At 42.8% G+C, this 20,248-nt stretch overlaps 1 protein-coding gene across 1 annotated transcript; it reads left to right on the top strand.

The window, feature by feature from the left end:
* DEGS2 (delta 4-desaturase, sphingolipid 2) lies at positions 610-18,918 on the top strand. The gene is made up of 3 exons (XM_021402225.1): positions 610-1,530; positions 10,002-10,744; positions 16,128-18,918. The coding sequence occupies exons 1-3, from the start codon at positions 1,449-1,451 to the stop codon at positions 16,269-16,271; spliced, it is 969 nt and encodes a 322-aa protein (XP_021257900.1). The 5' UTR covers positions 610-1,448; the 3' UTR covers positions 16,272-18,918.

Genomic DNA, 20,248 nt, shown 5'->3' with positions numbered 1-20,248 from the left:
TATTTAGGGATGAAGTCATATTTGTTTTGTTTACAACTGCATGGGTTACCCCACTAATTTGCTTTTTTTAGTCACCTAGAGAACTCGTGTTCATGGAAGTGTCATCACTTCCATGAAATCTTTGGCCTCACCGCTGATACTGCGAACAAAACATTAGAGCCAATTAAAGGTTTAAGCTGAGATACTGATGCATCTGCTCTCTGAACAGTACATTCATTACTTATAAAAACATGTAACAACCTCACTTGGATTAACAGTCCATTAACTGCAGCTCTGTGGGTGAGCACCAGCCTCGTGTTAGAGCAGTGGTGGAGAATGGAGCGTTGTACTCACAGAGAGATGACCTGTGAAAGCAAATTGCTTACACTCCTGCCTCTGCTCTGGGCAAAGCTGCTTTCCTTTACACGGCACTGCTTCCACTCAACCTGCACTGTTCAAGGGTTTAAATTCAGATCACTTAAGGGGAAAACATATATATATAAAGTGCTAAAAAAAAAATTAAGTCCTGAAGTTTTATAGCCAATGTGGTGGGGTTTTTTTAGTCTAGATTTAGATTTCATACAACTGTGCTACCAAGTAATCTTAGTTAAATGAGAATAAAGGGAGAGGTGATTGTATTGCCAGTGTGACTGGGCAACATTTTTGCTGAAAAATATGTTTCATGTTTTCAAGGCCGCTTTTTTTTTTCCTACTTGCAACTTCCGATGGTGATAGGCATTTCTAAGGATAAGAGTAAGGAGGGAGTTGGAGGGATACTTTTGGATCAGGAACATAAAGGCATAAGATTGTCTTCTGGTTGTGGAGCTGCCAAATGGTGGGATGTGGTCAGTGGAAGGAGCACTTCAAGGGACAGTGAGCAGGGAGGGCAGACAGTCGCTCAGGTACAGACTTGTACAAGAGTGCAGCGGGAACAAGAGCAGCACTTTAATTTGGGGTTGCGTGTGGAGAAACATCACTTTGTAACAGAGGTGGCCTCTCCCTGTGAATCAGAGGCTGGAGAGGAGTCTGAAGCTTAGCAAGTCCTTTGCCTGACTTCATTGCCAAGGGCACGGCACGATTCCCTATACCCGGCTCCCAGGAGAACGACCCAGCTGAGGGCTGGGTGCCGCTGGGACAGCTCAAGCCAGAATTGCCAGAGCACCAAGGAGATGTGAGCCAGGCGTTGATCACGTTTCTGTCATTGCAGGCTCTCCAAGCTGGGAGGAGCTCACATACCCTAAATCAGATTCCATTTCCACCAGCTTTCACGGGATTTGGGCTCCCCTCACCTCCCCCGAGGGCACCTGGAGAGGTGATGGCAGCGGCGGTCGCACTGCCCCCCCGGGGCCCTGGGGCCATCCTCTCTCCCCGCGCACCTCACGGGCCGCCTCCGAGCACCCGGCACCGCCCCTCCGCCGGCGCGGGGGTATAAATGAGGGCGGCTCGGAGCGGGGTGCAGTGCCGTAGCCATGGGGAATCGCGTCACCCGCGGGGACTTCGAGTGGGTCTATACCGAGCAGCCCCACACGCAGCGCAGGAAGGAGATCCTGGGTACGTTGGGAGGCTGCTCCGCACGAGCTCACAGTACTGCGGGCTGGGCTGGGAGAGGCGGGTACTGCACCTGCGGCTCTGCTTCCTTCGGTTCGCAGCGGCTTCTGCACAGACTCGCCCCACGTACGTGTTGGAAGGCCATGGGGAAATCCCTTTTCTGTCTGTAGCATTTCATACCTTTCCCCTTACGATGATGTATGATCTATGTGGTCCTCGTGAGTTTCTTTAAAGTTGTTTTCACGTTTTCCACTTCCATCTCGGTTTGCTGCATTACTCCCAACTTACTCAAGTCAACACAGGGCAAGTTGGCTGGGGCTCTTCCTGAATGCAAGTTTTTTTTAGTAGCACAGTAAAAAGTGGGAGGATGTGGGTTAGATGTGTGCTGGAGAACAGCAGAAAGCCCTGCTGCTGCCAACAGTCCCACTACCTTCTATTTTCACATAGTACGGGTAGCATGTAATTGCATACAAGCGTATGGGGCTGGGAAGGCTTCTACTTTTGTTTCGGGGGCTTGGGAATTTTAGGGTTTTCTGAACAACTAATAATTCAGAATTGTTATAGAATATAGTTGCACATTTCTTAAAATATCGCTTCAACACTTTATCAATAAAGGAGATTTTTGGATAGTTTTTCCTTCTCTCCAATCAGCAGGATGAAGTTTTCACAGATCTTTTATGAAGGAAGAGGCTGGGGCAGGTAATCAGGTGCAGTTCCTCCACTCCTCCTCACCCCTATGGATTAATCTAGGATTACTCTAAATTACAAAAACATTTCCAGTGTAGTTATGATGGCAGAATATCCTGGTCCAAGTTAAATTATACCCAAGAAAATATTATTATTTTCCTCTGTAATAATGATAGAAAAACTACATCATTACATAAAATAAAGCCTCTGGCTGTTGTGCTGCTGATCCTCTTGGTTATGGAAACTCTGGGTGAGCTTTGAGCAGGAGCATGTGCTGTATGCCTCTCCCTTTGCCAGCCTCCTAATTTCCTGGTGTTGCAGTGGTGCTGGAAATGGAGATCTGGAAAAGCTGGGCAGAACAATCTGTGTCTGACAGGGCAGAAGGGGTCATGAATGCTCAAGTGTTGCCAAAAGTCCCTGACATTATCATGCTACCCCATATGCTATTGATATAATTACTGAGACCGTGTTGCTCAAACCACGAAGGTCAAAATCCCCCAGTACCTCGTGTCCTTACCAAGGGTCTTGAATCTTCCATGCATATGAACATGTATCTAGAAATACTCATGAAATTTACATTTTTGTATATAGCATTGCTTTTGGGTCAGAAGCATTCTTTGCTGATAAAGGAAGTACTTTCCTCCCTGTAGGTTAATGATTTAGTAGTTAAGCACCAAAGCTTAATTGTTTTCTGTTTAGACTGTAGCTTTTGGAAATGTTGATCGCCCTCAGGTATGGCTACTTAATTTAAATGCAAATTAAAAATTATCTGTTAGGAAAAAAAGTACAGGGAGGCTGGCAAACACACCAAGCAGTTTCTTTTTACAGAGGTGGTATTTTCTTACACTGGTGTCCCAGCATGTTTCTATAGAGTAGCTGAGTTTCACGTCCTGGTTTGGTTGTTAGCAGCCCAGGTGTGTCTATCTTTGCTGGTGGTGATAGAGACATGCTTGTCATTCAGACATGAGTTTCCAGTACCAGTGTTTCAAGCTTTCTGGTTGCAGTGGTTGCACTGATTCCTAGACAGCAGCCCCAGCAGATTAAACCCAGGATTTATCTCTAGGGCAGCTGGTTATCCATCGGGCAGTTCAGCTACGCACTGCAACTGGGATGGCTAGAAGCTAGCTTACACCAGGACTGTTGCAATAGATGGGACTACAAGGGATAACTGTTACAATTACGCTAGCAAAAAGACTGACATTTTGCACAAGGGAGAGGTAGTACTTTTTTCTCTTTGCGCTCTCTTCCTCTAAAACTCTAGCTTGTACTGTGTAGGTACCAGCTGCTTCTTAAGATTTAGCTAAGGAGCTCTCTTTCCAAGCTTATACTTTAGTCATGGTCTTAAGCTCATGTTAATATTATCTGCATTTTTCAATTTATTAAACTGAATTGTTTCATTGCCTCCCTGTCACCCTCCTGTTTGTGACCGTTGCTGTCACGTGCCAGAACTGAGATTTGTTTTGTGCTGTGGTGAGCTGTGTTAGGCAAAGAGCTGGCTGAAAACTAACCTGTTGGAAGAAGTTGTTCTTCCTTTCATCTGACTAGCCTTGCTGTGTAGTTATACAAATGCTATTAGAGGGAGAGACTGGGTAGAATGTAGAGAGGATACCTACTTCTAGTAGAATTAAGATGTCTACTTTTTGAAAGTAGGAGTCTGCTAGACTGAAGTGCATCTAGTACTTATGTAAGATCATAGTACTGTTGAAGCATTGAGTTTTGTGGGTTTTCTTCATCTTGAGGAAAAAAAAAATCAGAATTATTACCAACATCTGAGCACCACCATAAGCATATAGAGCAGCCACTTCATCTGCAAATAGCCTTCCAAATGCAAGCAATTAGTAATATGTTGTGGAATGGAAAGAATGAGATCTTGTTTGTGCTGTGGGTTTAATCTACCTTCATAAAATTACTGTAGGTTGGTCAGAAAAATGTCTTGTCTCAGGATCCTTGGAGAAGCACTCGCCTTCTGCCAAGGACAGGGGCTGAATCTGTGTTGCTCATGGTAGGGTAGGGGCAACCAAATATGATCTTACATCCAAGCATGGTTATATACATGGCTCTTCGGCAAGTTATTTGTTAGGGGGATGGCACAGGTGTTTCATATGTACTTTATCCTTCTGGAAGGCTGAAATGTTAACCTATCTGTAGTGGAGTGAAGGAACACAAAATGAAAATGCCCAAATCCATTTTATTTTTGCATTTAGCCAGTGTAGAAATATAGTATTTTTCAGCCAAGAGGAGAGTTGCTTATTTATTTAGAGATTAGTATTTCCTACAGCTCACTCTCATATTCCCTATTTAAACTGCATACTTAGGAAAAGTCTGATAAATTGTACCTACTAAAATGTGCAAGATACATATCTCAGTATATTATATCAAAGCTCTGAATTGCATATGCTTCTGGCAAAGAAACAAGGAGTGTCTTCCCCTTTATACTGCAGTATGTGGGCACAGCACTGCCACTGATGTGCAAGTTCTCTGATCAGTGCATTCAGAACAGCTGCCATCTCAGTGCTCATGGCAATTCTCTTTAGGGATCATATATAATACAAATCACATGGGTAGAAATTTAATGTTGTAGGTTCTTCTGATCTTCTGCTGACAATACATTAAGTGCAACTGAAGGTTTCAGCATGCTCTATGTTGTATGAGTTTGTGTGAGGGAGCTGGGAGCACTCTTCTAGCTGTCCTAAATCCTTTGACTCCCAACCAACTACTAAACAAGCACAAACAGATCATAGCTGCTGTAATAGCGGTGCTGACACTATCTGTTTCAGTTATCAGCACAAAGCAGTGCTTTGCATCTGGGGAAAACCGCTGTGTGACCCAGCAACCTTGAACCTAGCAGCACAAAGCCACCTAGGAATTCATGGGTGACAGAAGGTTAAGGCCCTCCTGAATGACAGATATGTAAAAACTCTTAGTAATCAGTTGGGTCAGAAAGATTTCTTATTAGTTTACATACTGAAGGGGATATAGAAAGCAGAATTTCTTGTAATGCCATCCTCTGTGTGTGTCCTACCTGTGCCCTAGCTCACATATGGTTTGAATTCGGTACCACTCAGATGCGCTGCACTCTTTGCAAGCTAAGCTGCTAAAAAGCTAAGTAGTATGATGTCAGCAAACCAACTCATTTATTTCTGGTACAAATAGCAGCCCCAATGTAAGGCATAGGCTGGCAGAGCCAGCATCCTATGCTTGGTGTCTTTTACTTGATCTGGCACAGGCTAATGGCAATAGAACACAGTCTAGCAGCATCACAACTGGTGTTTGTTCCCCCCCCTCCTCCACCTTCAATGGGTCCTTAGAAGCAATAAAATTACTTCTGGTAAGTTCATTGTGATATTAGGCAAAACATCACTGAGAATATCAATAATCATACATAGAGAAAAAGTTGACTCACCTAACAACAGGATCTCTAGCAATAGAGCACTCATTCTCCCTTCAGAGGCCAACCCTTAAATGAGCTCAGGGAGAACCTGGGTCCACCCCTTCCAGTCATGTGGGAAGCACAGGTGAATCTCTTGCACCTGTGCTTCCTGGGCCAGCCACCCTCTTCACCAGGTGCTCAATCATCAGTTCAGGCTATGACATAACAGTTCCCCTACACCTTCTTTTTAACAGACTTTCTGAAAACATTATACTGAATTGTGTCCCAGCTTTGACTATACTTGCTACATTGAAATAGAAGAAGATGAAATTAAATTCTTTCTCTTGCTACTAGCTTCTCATGGATATGGTCACTGCTGCTCCTTTAAAACTGCACCTCTGTGGTCCTGAACAGCTCCATCTCCTGCCCACGTCTAGATGCCATTCTGATGTCTGCCAAAATGTGCTAACAAATCAATGAGAGACTGTCTGTAGCCCTCGCTGAAGTCTGTCTGGGTCTCAGCCACTGTTCTTCCATCCACACTGCTGCACAAATGGAGGTGTTTTTTTTTTTTTTACATCTCCCCACTAGAGTTTTCTGTTGTTGCTCTGAGATTATGGCATGCAGATAGTGGTGCTGATTGGATTGGGCAGAATTATTATCTACAGCTGAATGCTGTACCAAAGTGCTTGCACTGCTTTTTCACCATGTGCTGACCTCAGAGAGAGAAGTCATGTTTATGCACTGTTGTACATCTACACCAGTACCCCTCCCCGCCTTGTGGCAATATGTTGGCTCTTCCTGGACATCTGACAGTAGTGCATGTGTGTCTTTGTTTCAGCTGGGACAGAATTGTTTTCTTCAGTGTCTGGTATGATGCTATGTTTTGGTTCTAGGAGAAAAACAGTGTTGATAACACACTGACCTTTATAGTTGCTGCTAAGCAGTATTGTACAGAGCCAAGGCCATTCACAGCGGAGGGCCCAAGGAGCTGGGAGGGAACAGAATTAGACCAGCTGACTTAAACTGACCAAAGGGATATTCCGTGCCACATAACATCAAGCAGAAGGAGTTTTGAAGGGGATGCAAGTTCATCTCTCTCTCTCTTTTGCTGCTCAGCTGGGCATTGGTTGAGTGGTGGTGAGCAGTTGCTTGTGCATCACTTGTTATATACATTTATGTATATATGTGTCATAATTATTATCTTTTTCCTTTTCTTTATCTTAGTAAATAGCTTTATCTCAACCCATGAGTTTCACTTTGTTTTTCTCAATTCTCTCCTCCACTGCAGGAGGAGCAGGGGGAGTGAGTGAATGATTGTGTGGTGTTCAGCCACCTGCCTGGTTAAACCACAACAATGTGGATAATCTGTCTTCTGGGTGAGCTAACAGACCTTCCCAGCGAGTTGGAGGCTGGTTCATGTGCTGAGGAGACATCAGAGTAGCTGGGATCGTCTTTGTCCCATTGTACTCTAAAGGATGAATCCATGTCCCATGTGGTCATGTAGCTTTGTGCTCATTCTTTGTTCTTTTTTCCCTTTTATCTAGAATGGCTGAATACTTGTTTGCTTTTCTCATATTGCTGTTCTCCCTCCATGCTATGATCATGGATAATTAAGAGCTCACTATAAGTTACATTTTATGGTTATTGTCATGTATTAGCACTGACTCAGTGCTTGTTGGGAAAGTGATGGACTCTGACCTTATGGAAGCCAGCCATATTAATAATGGACAAGTGCTCAGGAAGAGGAGAACAAAAGTGATTTGGAAAAGAGAAGCACGATGCAAATCTCTGCTCAGATGCATCTTAGTGTGAAAGTCTAGCAGGCTCAAGAGGGAGAGGAAGTGTCGTTTTACTTCCAAAAGTACTATGCAGAGGAAATGAAGGTGATCTTTACTGTGTAGCTGTACAGGTTTTGCATTCCTTGCTGGCTCATGGGTCAGCTCTGCACTAGGGCCCAATATCTGATTCTGTTGCTTTTGGTATGTGCAGATTGCTGGCAGCTAACGCCTGGCTTGCACAGCCCAGCCAGTCACCTGCAGACACTTGTCACAGAGTAAATGATATATCTTGACTTCCTCGGATTCTTTCATCTAACTTCAAGGCATGAAGATGAGTGAAAAATAAGAAATAATAATACTTATGTTGTCACATCTTCACACATAAGGATTATATATATATATTATATAACTGCAATCACCAGAATCGCTTCAACCAAGCTTAGATGTATATCACTGAAGAGTGCATGGCTTCAAGTTTTGGAGGCTCAGCACACAGCATTTTGGCATTTACATTCCTCCTGATGTGAAGGCTTCCCTGTAGACTGCCCCAATAGTGGGGCTTCAGCCTGCAATACTTCAAGTTCCACCTGTCAGAACTCCCCAGGGCTTCTCCCTCATAGAATGAGGAAGAGGTTGTCAGCATTAATGATAAACAGACACAGTGTTTTGGCTTAACTATTACACAAATTTACTGTTGGACGGGAGTTAATCATGTGTTGAATTTAATATTAAACCCTAGCACACTACTTCATAACTGTTACCTGTGATAAATGCAACCTACATGCAGTGCTGCTTGCAGACCGTGCTGCTGCTGGTCAGAAGTTGCTGCTTTGAAATCTCTCACAAGAGATTATAAGCTACTATCCTCCTTTACTGCAACAACAGTAAATAGGTCAAAAACTTTCAATGTTCTCAAACTAAAAGATACGGCATAGCTGAGTTGATATCCTGGCACTCTGTGTTAAAATTTGGTACCTATCTAGGTATCAGGGAATGAGTTGTAGCATATTAGCATTTCTAGTGTGGAAAAAGTATAATTTCTAAAGCTACAAGAACTTGGACTACATAGAGGATTTTATTTAAAACTTCGGCTGACTTCAGAACAATGTGAACTTCTACCAGTGCTTTCCCACTTGCCTGAGTACTCCTAGTGAAGATTTTGCCCCGTTTGTCTGAACAAGAGGAATAATCAAGAGTATCCTTTTTCTCATCATCGTCCACAGTACTTAATCTTTATTGTCTCTGGCCTCTGTCAAGCTCAGCTACAGGTGACCAACAGACTGAAAAGTTGTTGGAATAGTTGCAGAGCATGAGCACATCAACCTGCTCCCCTGAGTAGTGCTGGATCTCTCTGAACTACTGCAGATGTCTCAGGGTTCATTCCTATAAAAATCCTCCACTCAGTGCATGGCACTGCTTTGCAAGGTCACATGAAATGTATCATCTCCAGTGCTTGTTTGTAGTACATACAGTGGCATAGATGCAAGTTGTCATAGCCTTAAATGGCATAATAATGGCGTTGGTTTCGGAGCAATAGTCAGATGACAGTTTTCATAAAATATGCCTGTAAAACTTGTAGGGACACACTGTATAACTCGAGGCTTAGAATGAGTGACTTGTCCTATAGACTTATTTATGAAAGCTGTTAATTATTGAGAAATGCAGAATGTGAGTAAAAGGAGGGAAGTCAGTAGGTAGGTAAAGGCCATAAAACTGGAAAAACTAACATGGAGTTAACACTGGAAGTAAGAGGTGGGAAGTTTGTAAAGAGACCTGAAGTAATGAACAGCTCCTAGAAGATAAGCTGTGCTTCCTGTGCATTCTCATAGAAGAACAAATGAATCACAAACAAAACCAAAGATCATTAAGATGGTGCTGTACTGACGTGAGTGTCATCTGGAAAGTCTAACCCAGGTGTCTATGATTCCATAATGTCAGAAGCTGTTGTGGGATTGCCTGTGTGGCTTTCATGCCTATTTCTGGTACGTGACTTGAGAACAGGCTAATGAATGGGAACAACAACAACAAAATTATGTATCTTACAAATTCCCAATAATATTATTTACTTTCTAGTGATGTTAGTATTTGCAAAGACATGTGCATGTCGTAAGCACTGGCAAACACTCAAACACTTACTTTTTCTTAATGCTACAGTTGTCATTACAACCACAGAGTAAATCCAGGAGAGCCTGTTGCATGGCTTTCTTCCCCTGCTGGTATGTCTGAAACCAAAGTATGGAAAGGACTACAAAGAAGGCATCTGTATCTCTTTTGTTCTGGAAACAGCATCTGGACTGGGCAAAAAGAAAGGGAGATAAAAAAAAATGTGACAAGATGATTTTCAAGCTTAAGTCTGGTGATCACTGGCATATTAATACTCATCCTCATGACAGTAAATGGTGCCACATGTTGACTGTCAAGATCATCATATGCACACAGACGTATATTGGATACAACGCTAGAAATGGGAACAAAGCCCATACATCAGTGAAGCCTTTTCTGTAGTGGCTTTGGAATTTCCATTTCATAAGACTAGGGTCTCAAACATAAGATGATAAAAAATAAAGAGCACCAGCGGTGGTTGTGTTTACCTTATTGTGATTTAATGAGATTTTCTTTGCATTTTTTCCCTTTAGCAAAATATCCAAAGATCAAGGCTCTGATGGGACCAGATCCACATTTGAAATGGATTGTATCTGGAATGGTTTTCATGCAGTTTCTAGCATGCTATTTAGTGAAAGACTTATCTTGGAAATGGATTTTCTTCTGGGCTTATGCTTTTGGGGGTTGCATAAACCATTCATTGACCCTAGCCATCCACGATATTTCACACAACGTAGCCTTTGGGAACAAGCAGGCCAAGTGGAACCGATGGTTTGCAGTCTTTGCCAACTTGCCAGTTGGTGTCCCTTACTCTGCTTCCTTCAAGAAATACCACATAGACCACCATCGGTACCTTGGTGGGGACAGGCTGGATGTGGACATTCCCACGGATTTTGAAGGCTGGTTCTTCTGTACACCACTTCGGAAACTGCTTTGGCTCTTCCTCCAACCTCTATTCTACAGTCTGAGACCACTGTATGTGAACCCCAAAGCAATTACACAGATGGAAATTTTTAATGCCCTCATGCAGTTTTCTGTAGATTTTATTATTTTCTACCTTTGGGGACTCAAACCTATTATTTACTTAATAGCAGGTACAATTCTTTGCATGGGCTTACATCCCATATCTGGGCACTTCATAGCAGAACACTACATGTTCTTAAAAGGATATGAAACGTACTCTTATTATGGACCTCTGAACTGGCTCACCTTTAATGTAGGCTACCACATGGAGCACCATGATTTCCCCAGCATTCCCGGAAGCAAATTGCCAATGGTAAGTACATCATAAGCTCAAGTGAACTGGTGGTTTGGTGGTTGTTTTTTGTTTGTTTGTTTTTTTATTTTTTTTTTAATATTATAAGATCCTTTAGCAATAGGCTGATTTTCTCAGCTTCCATCATCTAGCTGTTTTTGACTCTTCAAAATGTAAAAGGCCCATCTAAAGTGAGACAAGTGGAAATCACCACTTGAAACTCGTCTAATGGTCAATCTATGTGTTAACTATATCGTTTCATTAATATCAAACAAAAATCTTTCTATTTTTTGAGATGATATAAGTATTGGAGCGCGTTCCAACTTGCTACAAATAGCAGTAGAAAAATTCCTGCTCTCCATGGCTTGATTTAGCTCTGCTGCCCCACCCACTGAAACTGAGGCTGCCTAGCCTGTCATTGGGAAAATACTGTGGCTTTACTCTTTCAAAATCAAATCTTTTTTGTTTTCATTTTATCAGTTGTGGGAATCAAATTTTCAAAGCCCAGGTGTCTAGGAACAGTTTTGAATCCACTGCCAGCTATATAGTTGCTCTTCTGGATTTTAATATGAGGGCTCCTCAGCAGCTGTGCTCAAAGTGCCAAAGGGATGTGACTGCAGAGCGTTACTCCTACACCCAAATCCTCTGGCACGTCTGGAAGGAAACACTGCCTGTTGGGAGCTACTGCTGGAACTTCCTTGTGAGGAGGAGGCAGGGCTGAGGTTATGAGGCTGTGACCTCCACACTACGGCATGACACAACTTTTATGATGGTGTATCCAGGAAAGTTGAGTTTGGGAACCCCATTTTATGAGTTGATGTTAGAATTCATAGAGTCATAAGGGTTGGAAAAGATTGTCTAGTCCAAATATTGATTCATCAAGAACCCATGTTCTTAATCACTGAAACACTGAGAGGAGGTTTGAAATGAGATTTTCTTGTGCAGTAGAAGAGCACAGAGAGCATGTATACCAACTATATATTTTTATATTAAAAAATATATATATTTTTTTTTAAATGCATCCCCTTGACTACTGGAGCTCTGTCCTGAAGAAATTGGCTGTTTCTGGTGGGTTTCAGCATTCACATGTGAAGTTCTCCAACTCCTCTTGCTGACACGCCTGGTAGCTCAGCTCCAAAGTGGGCTTAGCTTTAGCTTGAAACATTCAAACTTGTTAGATAGGCTTAGATACTTAGCTTACTGAAATGTAAATACAAGAGCAGGAGGTTAGTTCTCTTATCTCAGACAAGGGAGCCGAGTGACAAATCGAACTTGCTGGGATTGTTGCTCCAGACCTGAATGAAAACTGAAAAGCTTTTCCCCACCCACATCACAAATAGTTTAGCCTAACTCCTCAAGGCAGTGAGCAGAAGGAAGTGTCTGCACTCCTCTGTAAAGAGGATAGAGTTATAAGTTGAATTTTATGAATTTGTCTTCATGTGTTTCTAGCTCTAGGGCACCTGAGACTTGCCCTGCTGGTGGAGGAGGTACAGGTTTGTCATTCATTGTTATGTGATAGAACAACATAGAAAATACTGAGTCACTGGCAAATGAACAAGTGAAAAATCTACTATGAGGTAGAACTTCTTTGTCAAAACAGCTATTGCAGAAAATAGTTTGTCCCTTGAAATAAGTTGGCTGTTCTTTTCTGCAAATTGAGAAGAAAAGTTCTTTGCTTCTTTGGAAGGAGAGGGGACAGACTCTCTGGATAGCAGTAAAGTATGAACTTCATGACAGGTAGGAGTAGAAACCTCCCTTGCTTTCCCCTGCTTTCCTACCCAGCAGATTCTTCACTCAGTAACTCTGTTGTCTCTTAAGCACTCAAACTTCTAGTAGTTTAATTGTCTTTAGTTTCAAATATTGGAAAATATTAAGTAGGGAAAAAGGTCCTTTCTTTGTTCTCGCATGAGTGAATGCAGAGGAGAATTAAGATCAGAAAATAATTTAAGCTTGGAAAGTAACTGGGTCTTCCATTTGCTTATCAGAAGAGTAAATTTTGTCTTTTATTACAGGTGTTTCATCCAGTATGTGCTTTCTGAGTAATATGTTTGCCACTGGAAAGACCTTTACCCTAGGACTATGGCACATTTGAAAGAGGAAGAATTAGGCTGTGCCATAAGCTTGTAAAGGTTGCAACTGAGTGACATGAGTGCACAGTAAGAACTTGTCCCACTAGTACAATGAGAGATTACACAAGAGACATTTTAACATTATAATGAATTGTAATGTTATAATTTAACATTATAATGAAGGACCTGCTCTGAAAAATGTAACTATGAACTATGACTAGGTTAGCCTTTAAGTGAAACTTAAAAACAACAAAATATTGTGGTACTTACCAAAGGAGTAAGAAGAATGATTCTTCATTATCAGAAGGATTGAATATACTTTTGATGATAGGGAACACAGAACAAGGGGGAACTTGGTACTCTTCCTACAAACTACAGTAAAAACTGTAACATTACCAGAGGCAAACTAGTTATTCATTAAGCTTGTGAAAGACACGGCATGAAACGAGATTTTATTAGACAGACAAGACTGGAAAACATGGTAAAGGTACTTCATTTGAATTGCAGATTTAATTAACCCTGTGATGGCCAGGAGGGCCAGCTTGAGGTCCTCCTCCTTCCCCTGCAGTCTAGGAGTACAGAGCGAATTTCTGTACTCTGCTTTCTAGCATTCTACGCCTAATTTTTCATCTTGTTATACGGACCTCTAGTTTCTGTGTTGCCTCGGGAGAAAGCCTGTAGCACTTGTGTTGTAATACTACTAGACAGCATCTGCTACTGTGGAGTAGGATGGGTGTCCTGTTGCTGTACTACCCAAGACCAGAAGCAAAATTTAAACCCAAAAGATGTGATTTATTATCTACCACCTTGATCTAATTGAGCACTGATGCTTTTCTTCATGTGCACAGTGTTTACTAAGCTTATTGCAGAATTTGATCTTGGGTTATCCTTTCGTAATTTCCATTCAAAAACTAGCAAATGCTTCCAAGTTGTGGTCTGTAAGGAGGGAGGGAGGAGCTGAAACAAATGGGCCCTTTCCAATGCAACACAGCTTGGAATGGGGGAATCAAGGGCAGGATCAAGAAAGACTGTGTCACAATACAGTCCTTTTTGAGATGATGGTAACACTGTTTGCAAAAATTCCTACCTGGAAAAACTGCCATCCACAGGTTTTGTACTGCAAGCAGAATGCAACATGGAAGATGACTTTTCTAGTCTAAAACTTAACAGATGTATTTTAATGTCATATTTAAAAAGGAATCTGCACGTTTAAAAAACCAAGTCCTGCCCAGTGCTCTGTGTGGACAGTAAAGAGGAGGTCATTTTGTTTTGCACATGGGGATGCTGATGGCAATAGATGAACTGTTTTTGTGTACATCCATGGTAGGAGATAAATTTATTCACTTTTTTTTTCCTCCCATGCAATGGCAAAATAGAAAGAGGCACCAAACTTCCATGTCTTTTGCATAAGAAAATCCTTCAATGTCACCTCTCTAACTGCATTCACTAAATTTTCCCTCAAACCATTCTTTTGTCAAAAACATTTTATTGTGGTTTATATTCTCTCCCTGATTTCTGTACATCTCATGCAGTTTTCCTGCCTGCAGTGCAGAGACCTTACAAAAGGTGCAAGTGCTGCCAGCCTTCTTGCACCAAGTGCTGCTGAACACAAAGCCAAGCAGGAGCAAAGAGCCACTGTCCCAAGATGATCCAGGGTAGCGTGCTCCAGAGCAAGCCCTTGACCATCTCCTAAGGTTTCCACACCAAGGTTTTATTCAAAATGAGATGCCACCAGACCCTGCAGGGAAGTGCTAAACTGATGTGCTTGGTGAGCAAGGAACTCCTCCATCACTTGGCCTCAGAAGTGACTTTCATTCACCCAGGGAGAATACTGCCTGAACGGCCCTTCCTCCCATCATCTGTTTCACTTACCCAGATTAAATTATTTCTGACTGTGGTCACGGGCTGAGCAGGGATCTAAATCTGCTTTTCCAGAGATTCTACAGCCTGGACATCACCCTTCTTCTAGTCATTAACTAATGCTTCTACGGGGAAATTCTGTCTGAATCATGTTGAAAATGAATCACATCTGAAGTACAGACCAATGCTTTAAAGTAAGATGTAAGAAATTATTAGGAAGTCAGAGTTATTCAGTGACAGAACACAATCAGACCTGGACTGAGTCTTCCACCTTCAACACAACCACCAGCACAAGGGGTGCACAAAAGAGCTTAACAAGACTTGTGCCTTGCCCACCCTACATCACAGGAGCTGTCTGCCAGGAGGCTCAGCTAGCTATGTAACCAGCACGAGCAGTACTGGCTTATGATTTAATTCCTGCTGTCATTCTCACCTTTCCACAACATGCTGTGTTAAGACTACATTGTTCCGCTTCAGATGCTGCTGAATGCCTCCTCCCAGCTGGCCATTTATGCACAACTTCAGTGTTTCACTGGAAGTCTCTACTGGGTTCCACACAACTGCCTTTAAAATTCTGCAGCATTTTTAAAAGGACAAGTCATGCTGCCCAGCAAGACATGCTGCTCTAGTACAGAGCCTTGTTTGTCTAGGAGGTGGAGTTCTAATGAAACAATGCTCAGCTATAGTTTTTTGTGAAATGTACAGTACCAGCTGCTCTCCTAAGTGTGTTATAAAAAAGCAGAGCATCTGGCTGGAGCACCAACAACCCAGGAATTCTCACAGTCCTTTGAGACTGTCAAGTGTGAAACCTCCTTGTCCTACAAACACCCCAGCAGCACACAACACTTCTGTGGTGGTAGCAGTTGTAAAACTTGGGGATTTGTAACAGGAATAAAATCGTGTCAGACTGATAATCTACTAATGAACCTTGAAGCATTTCTAGCAATGGGAGGAGGAGGAGGGACTATCCGGGATCTCCTCCATCTGGAGAAGGAAGTCAGAATTGAATCAGGGGGGTGGAATGGAGGAAAGACTAAGGAAGCACACCCCAGGCTGTGTCTTCAGTATTTTCTCAATTGCTGTTTCTCCCCTACCTGGAACCCTCTGCAGACAAGTATTATGAGTGGCAAACATTGCTTTAAATATAGTGTGTTGGAGTCATGGCAGTTTATTAAGGTGGATTAGTCATCTCGTTATGGAAATCCTCCACCTCCCACGTGAGAGATATTTGGTTCTGACTGAAGGCAGAGATCTGTCATCTGTTAAATCCTAACACTGTCAGGCAAAACTTGTGTAATAAATCTGCTAGGTATCTAGATGTACTTAAGACTATCTTGCTTGACTGAGCTTCAGAAACTCACAAGCAATAGCAAGTAACTTCAGGTTATGGCTGTGCTATCAGATCTGAAAAGTAAGATCCAAATGCACTTGACACCATGCAGCTAAAGAGCTCGTTCTCTCTTTTGTTCTTCCAGGTGAAGAAGATTGCTGCAGAATACTACGACAACCTCCCCTATCACCAGTCCTGGATCCGAGTCCTGTGGGACTTCGTGTTTGATGACAGCATTGGTCCTTACTCAAGGGTTAAGAGAAAATGCAAACTGGCAAAAGAAAGCTAACGGGCTAGCTCCAGCTGCTGCACTGGCATTTTGGTTGTTTGAATGGTTTGAGTGCTCTGCAGAAGAAGGATGCTTGTGTGTGCTTGGCATAGCGTTGGTATGTGCTCCTTAGACAAAGAGGATGAGTGTCTGCACTATTTAAACTACTGATACTTTTTAATAACACATATTTGTGTATGTAACCTTGAAAAACTAGATGAGAGAAAGCTACACTCACATGACTCTTGCTATAGACTTAAAATTAACTTCCTGGGACACGTGTGCCCAAATTGGAGTTTTGGCCTGGTCTGCAATGAAGAATGTTCAGTGTGTGAATGGGCGTGCTTGTGCATAGGGTAGGACCGGTTTCTCTTCATGCCAAGTGAGATGTAGATGCTTTGCATGCACAGGACCATGGAAGCAGGGATGACTGGCATGCAGTAGCAAATGATACTTTCTAGAGAACACAAGGGTGCCTTCAGCTCAAAGCATTGCCTAAACTAATCTCTCATGCCTAACAGTGGCTGCTTGCAGTGATTTTGTATATGAAATGGAATACGTATGCATTTTTGTACATGTGAATCAATATTTTATTAGCTGCTGTTTGACCTCTATTTCAGGGCTTTTTTTTTTTTTTTTTTAAACCTTTTCTGAGCCACTTCTATTCTTAGTATCTGATGTTCAGTGTAACTTACTGACAGAGTTGAACTGTGATGTGGAAAAACCCTTTCTTTAGTCTTCAGTTCACAGCCTGATCAACAACACGGCATACCACAGCTCATGTTTTTAGGAATGGCCGATCCTTTACCACTCATCTTTTCAACAGTATTCAGAACTTCACATTTCTCATACCTTTCACCTCTAGAATCCCCTCTAGGACTGGAAGAGTTCTAGTTTAAATTGCTCCTTATAAGGGCTTTTACTATTCCTGATCATCTTTCTTGGTCTTCTTTGTATTATACCTATTTCTGGGAATAGGAGTTAGGAGTAGCTATTACTGAAGACACTGGAGACGTTATGGTGACATTTGTGCCTAACCACTTTCAGTGCAATTTTAACTTTTTCCTATCTGTGATTCTATGGGAACTGACTCAGCAATCAGGAAGCATGCGATACTCCAGCTATAAAAGCCATCCTTAATGGTGATAAGGGGATATAACCAGGACACAGAGCTGGTGTTGTTCTCTCCCTGCATGCCATGTATTGCACTATTGACATTGACCTAGATCTGTCATTTCTACCCCTTGGAACAATTCCATCTTCCTGCCTCTATTCTCCAACCACCAGCTTCTGGCTACCCTCAGTAATTGTGTTTCATCAAAAACCTTAACCACCATACCTTTCTCCATGCAGAATATACTGAACAATTTCTTGGGAGTCAGGAGCTGAGCTGTCATCTAACAAATTCCTTGTACTCTGGAAAGCCGACTACTTATTTCTGTCCTTACTAAGTGGTTAAAAGAGAACAGATCTATAAAGGTCCTCTTATAACATGACAGTTTAATCCCCCTAATGGTTTTGACTTTTTGTTTTTTTTCTAGAAATCCATATACGTTACAAAGGAAATATTATTCCACATTCATGTTGATCTCTCAAAGTATGTTACTGGGCCTGGGATGCCCAATTTCCTCAATAAACACAGTTTTGTTTCTGCCTCCTACAGCACTGGATCCAGTGAGTCCTTCTGGTACGATCTTTTGGCAGTAGTTTGTCTCAGTGCTACTAGCACCTCATCATCAGATACTCAATTTCTTGTGTCCTTAGCAAACTGCTTCACAACTCTCAGCCAGTTCAGCAAGCTAACATAAGACCAGTATTAGAGATTATCCTGCATTCCTCATTCTGACCATTGCATTACTCCTCTGGGGAAACTGACTTTTCTCTAGCTCCCTTAGCTGCTCCACAATGCCATTAACCTACATGATCCATATGTTAATAGCCAAGCCTTACAGAGGCTACAGTGTAAACTGAGGGTAACCAAAATTGTTGGCTGCTTCTCACCTGCGTATCAGCTGTGTTCCCACTGTACTTCGCCACAGTCCTCCCATTCTGCAGATAGATTTAAAGGTGCCGGAGGCCCTGGTACCTGCTGTGCCAGTTGAAGTGGGTCACTGATCTCTTGGTAGGACTGATCACAGCTGCTCTCTGCTCTTGGGACTTGACTAGCATACCCAGAGCCTCAGCAATCTGGAGTGGACTTATAGTGCTGAGTAAGCACCTGGAGATGGGACCAGGTGTTACTGCTTCTGTCAGCCAACCCCCCCCTGCCCATCCTGTGCACCTTGGGACTCTGCCCCCATTGAATGGCCCTATGGAAACTTCAGTTAATTGTCTTAATGACAGGACACTCAAAGGTAAAACGTGAACTGAGCCAGGGCCCAACTTTGTCAAGCTTAAGTAAGATTAATGGAGAGTTTCATAGAATGGCTGTGACCATCTGTGGGGCAGCAGTTTAGAAAAGCGCTTGCTGTTGTCATGTATGCCATAAAATGGCATAGGACAAGAGGTAAAGGCCTTAAGTCGCACCGGGGAAGGTTCCAGTGGAGTATTAGGAAAAATTTCTTCTCAGAGTGGTAATGCATTGGCACAGGCTGCCCAGCGTGGTGGGGGAGACACTGTCCCTGGAGGTGTTCAAGAACTGTGGAGATGCGGCACTGAGGTGTACGGTTAGTGGGCATGGTGGGGGTGGGCTGATGGGTGGACTAAATGATTTTAGAGGTCTTTTGCAACCTTAATGATTCCCTGAAATGGCTTTATAATTAAGAAACACATGAGCTATTGTATTATATTTATGCAGCAGACCATAATAAACTTTACTGATATTTGGCTGTGTTCTTCCTACCAGAAAGGCTCTTTCTCCTGGTCCTGGGGCTGTAGTGTAGTGTTTCATATCAATGCCTTTCTTCTTTAGTTCCCACATGAACATCTTATCCTGCTGTCTATCTTTCTCTAGCCAGGTGGGAAGCCAGCACTAAACAGCTAACAGATGTCAGGCTTGGACTGGAGATTGCCCTTCAATTAAGCTTAAATTTCTCCCATATATCTCATATTTAATTCACAATATAACTGGAAAAAAAAGCCTGTTTTCTAGAAGACAGATGGAGTGGCTTTGAAGATTGCTGAAGGACAACCGTAGGCTCTCCAAGCCAAAGCAGATAAAAGTTTATAAGTAACCAGCAAGCCTGCCCCACCCCTGCCCTCCTGGGCATCCTGCTGCTTGAAGGCTGTCACACAGGATCATGGAATGGGGTGAGGAGGGAGCCCTGGCCCAAGCCCTGCTCCAGCAGGGCCCCAGAGCAGCCTCCTGGTCCCTGCCTGATGGCTAAGGAACAGCCATGGCCCCTGGGGCTCTGAAACAGACCCCCAGGACCTGGCTTATAACATGAAGCTTTCAGGAAGCAAAAGCACCACCGAAGCAAGGTGGGGGGCTTGGAAAACACTGATTTCCATAGCTGAACTCAAATCGTTTCTTGCCTTTTACATAAAGCTGTCAAGGAGATTGTATGATGGCTGCTGCCTTGTAAATCTCACATCAAACCAAGTCAAGCAGATTGCACTGGTGGAAAGAATGGTTGCAAAGAAAAGAACACGTGACCTGACAGATAAGAGCAAGTGTGTGATAAGGTGCTCAGTCACACTAATGCAGCGCCCTGTACTCATTTCTGAGACCTCAGTTTCCACAAAATAAAGCTCATCAAAGCCTGCACAGAGTTAACAGATGAGATACATGAAATATTAATGAGTGACTCCCATAAGCCTCTAGTTCAGCAGCACTGCACGTGGGATTTCAGCTTTGCTGTGGCTGTCCTGCCCTAATGCCTTCAGCAGCCTTGCTCTGAATGATGCCCTCTCCTCCCAAAAGCCCATACAGGTGCAAGTGATGGGATGGGTGGGTTTTGTTTTTACTGAGGAGATACAGCAGGACAGTTAGTGGTGGCCTGAGGCAGCCATAAGCCACTGTCCTCCGTTGACCTTAGCACCCTCCAGTGAGTCCTCAT

This window comes from Numida meleagris, chromosome 6, assembly GCF_002078875.1.
Source record: "Numida meleagris isolate 19003 breed g44 Domestic line chromosome 6, NumMel1.0, whole genome shotgun sequence".
NCBI classification, from domain to species: domain Eukaryota; kingdom Metazoa; phylum Chordata; class Aves; order Galliformes; family Numididae; genus Numida; species Numida meleagris.
Note: the sequence above shows the minus strand (reverse complement) of the source record. Positions and strands in the feature narration are given on the sequence as shown.

What these genes read in the sequence shown, in the direction of transcription:
- DEGS2 (XM_021402225.1), top strand. Translation starts at nt 1,449, where the DNA reads ATGGGGAATCGCGTCACCCGCGGGGACTTCGAGTGGGTCTATACCGAG. An exon ending in GCGCAGGAAGGAGATCCTGG is followed by an intron (nt 1,531 to 10,001) that starts GTACGTTGGGAG and finishes TTTTCCCTTTAG; the next exon opens with CAAAATATCCAAAGATCAAG. An exon ending in CCGGAAGCAAATTGCCAATG is followed by an intron (nt 10,745 to 16,127) that starts GTAAGTACATCA and finishes TTGTTCTTCCAG; the next exon opens with GTGAAGAAGATTGCTGCAGA.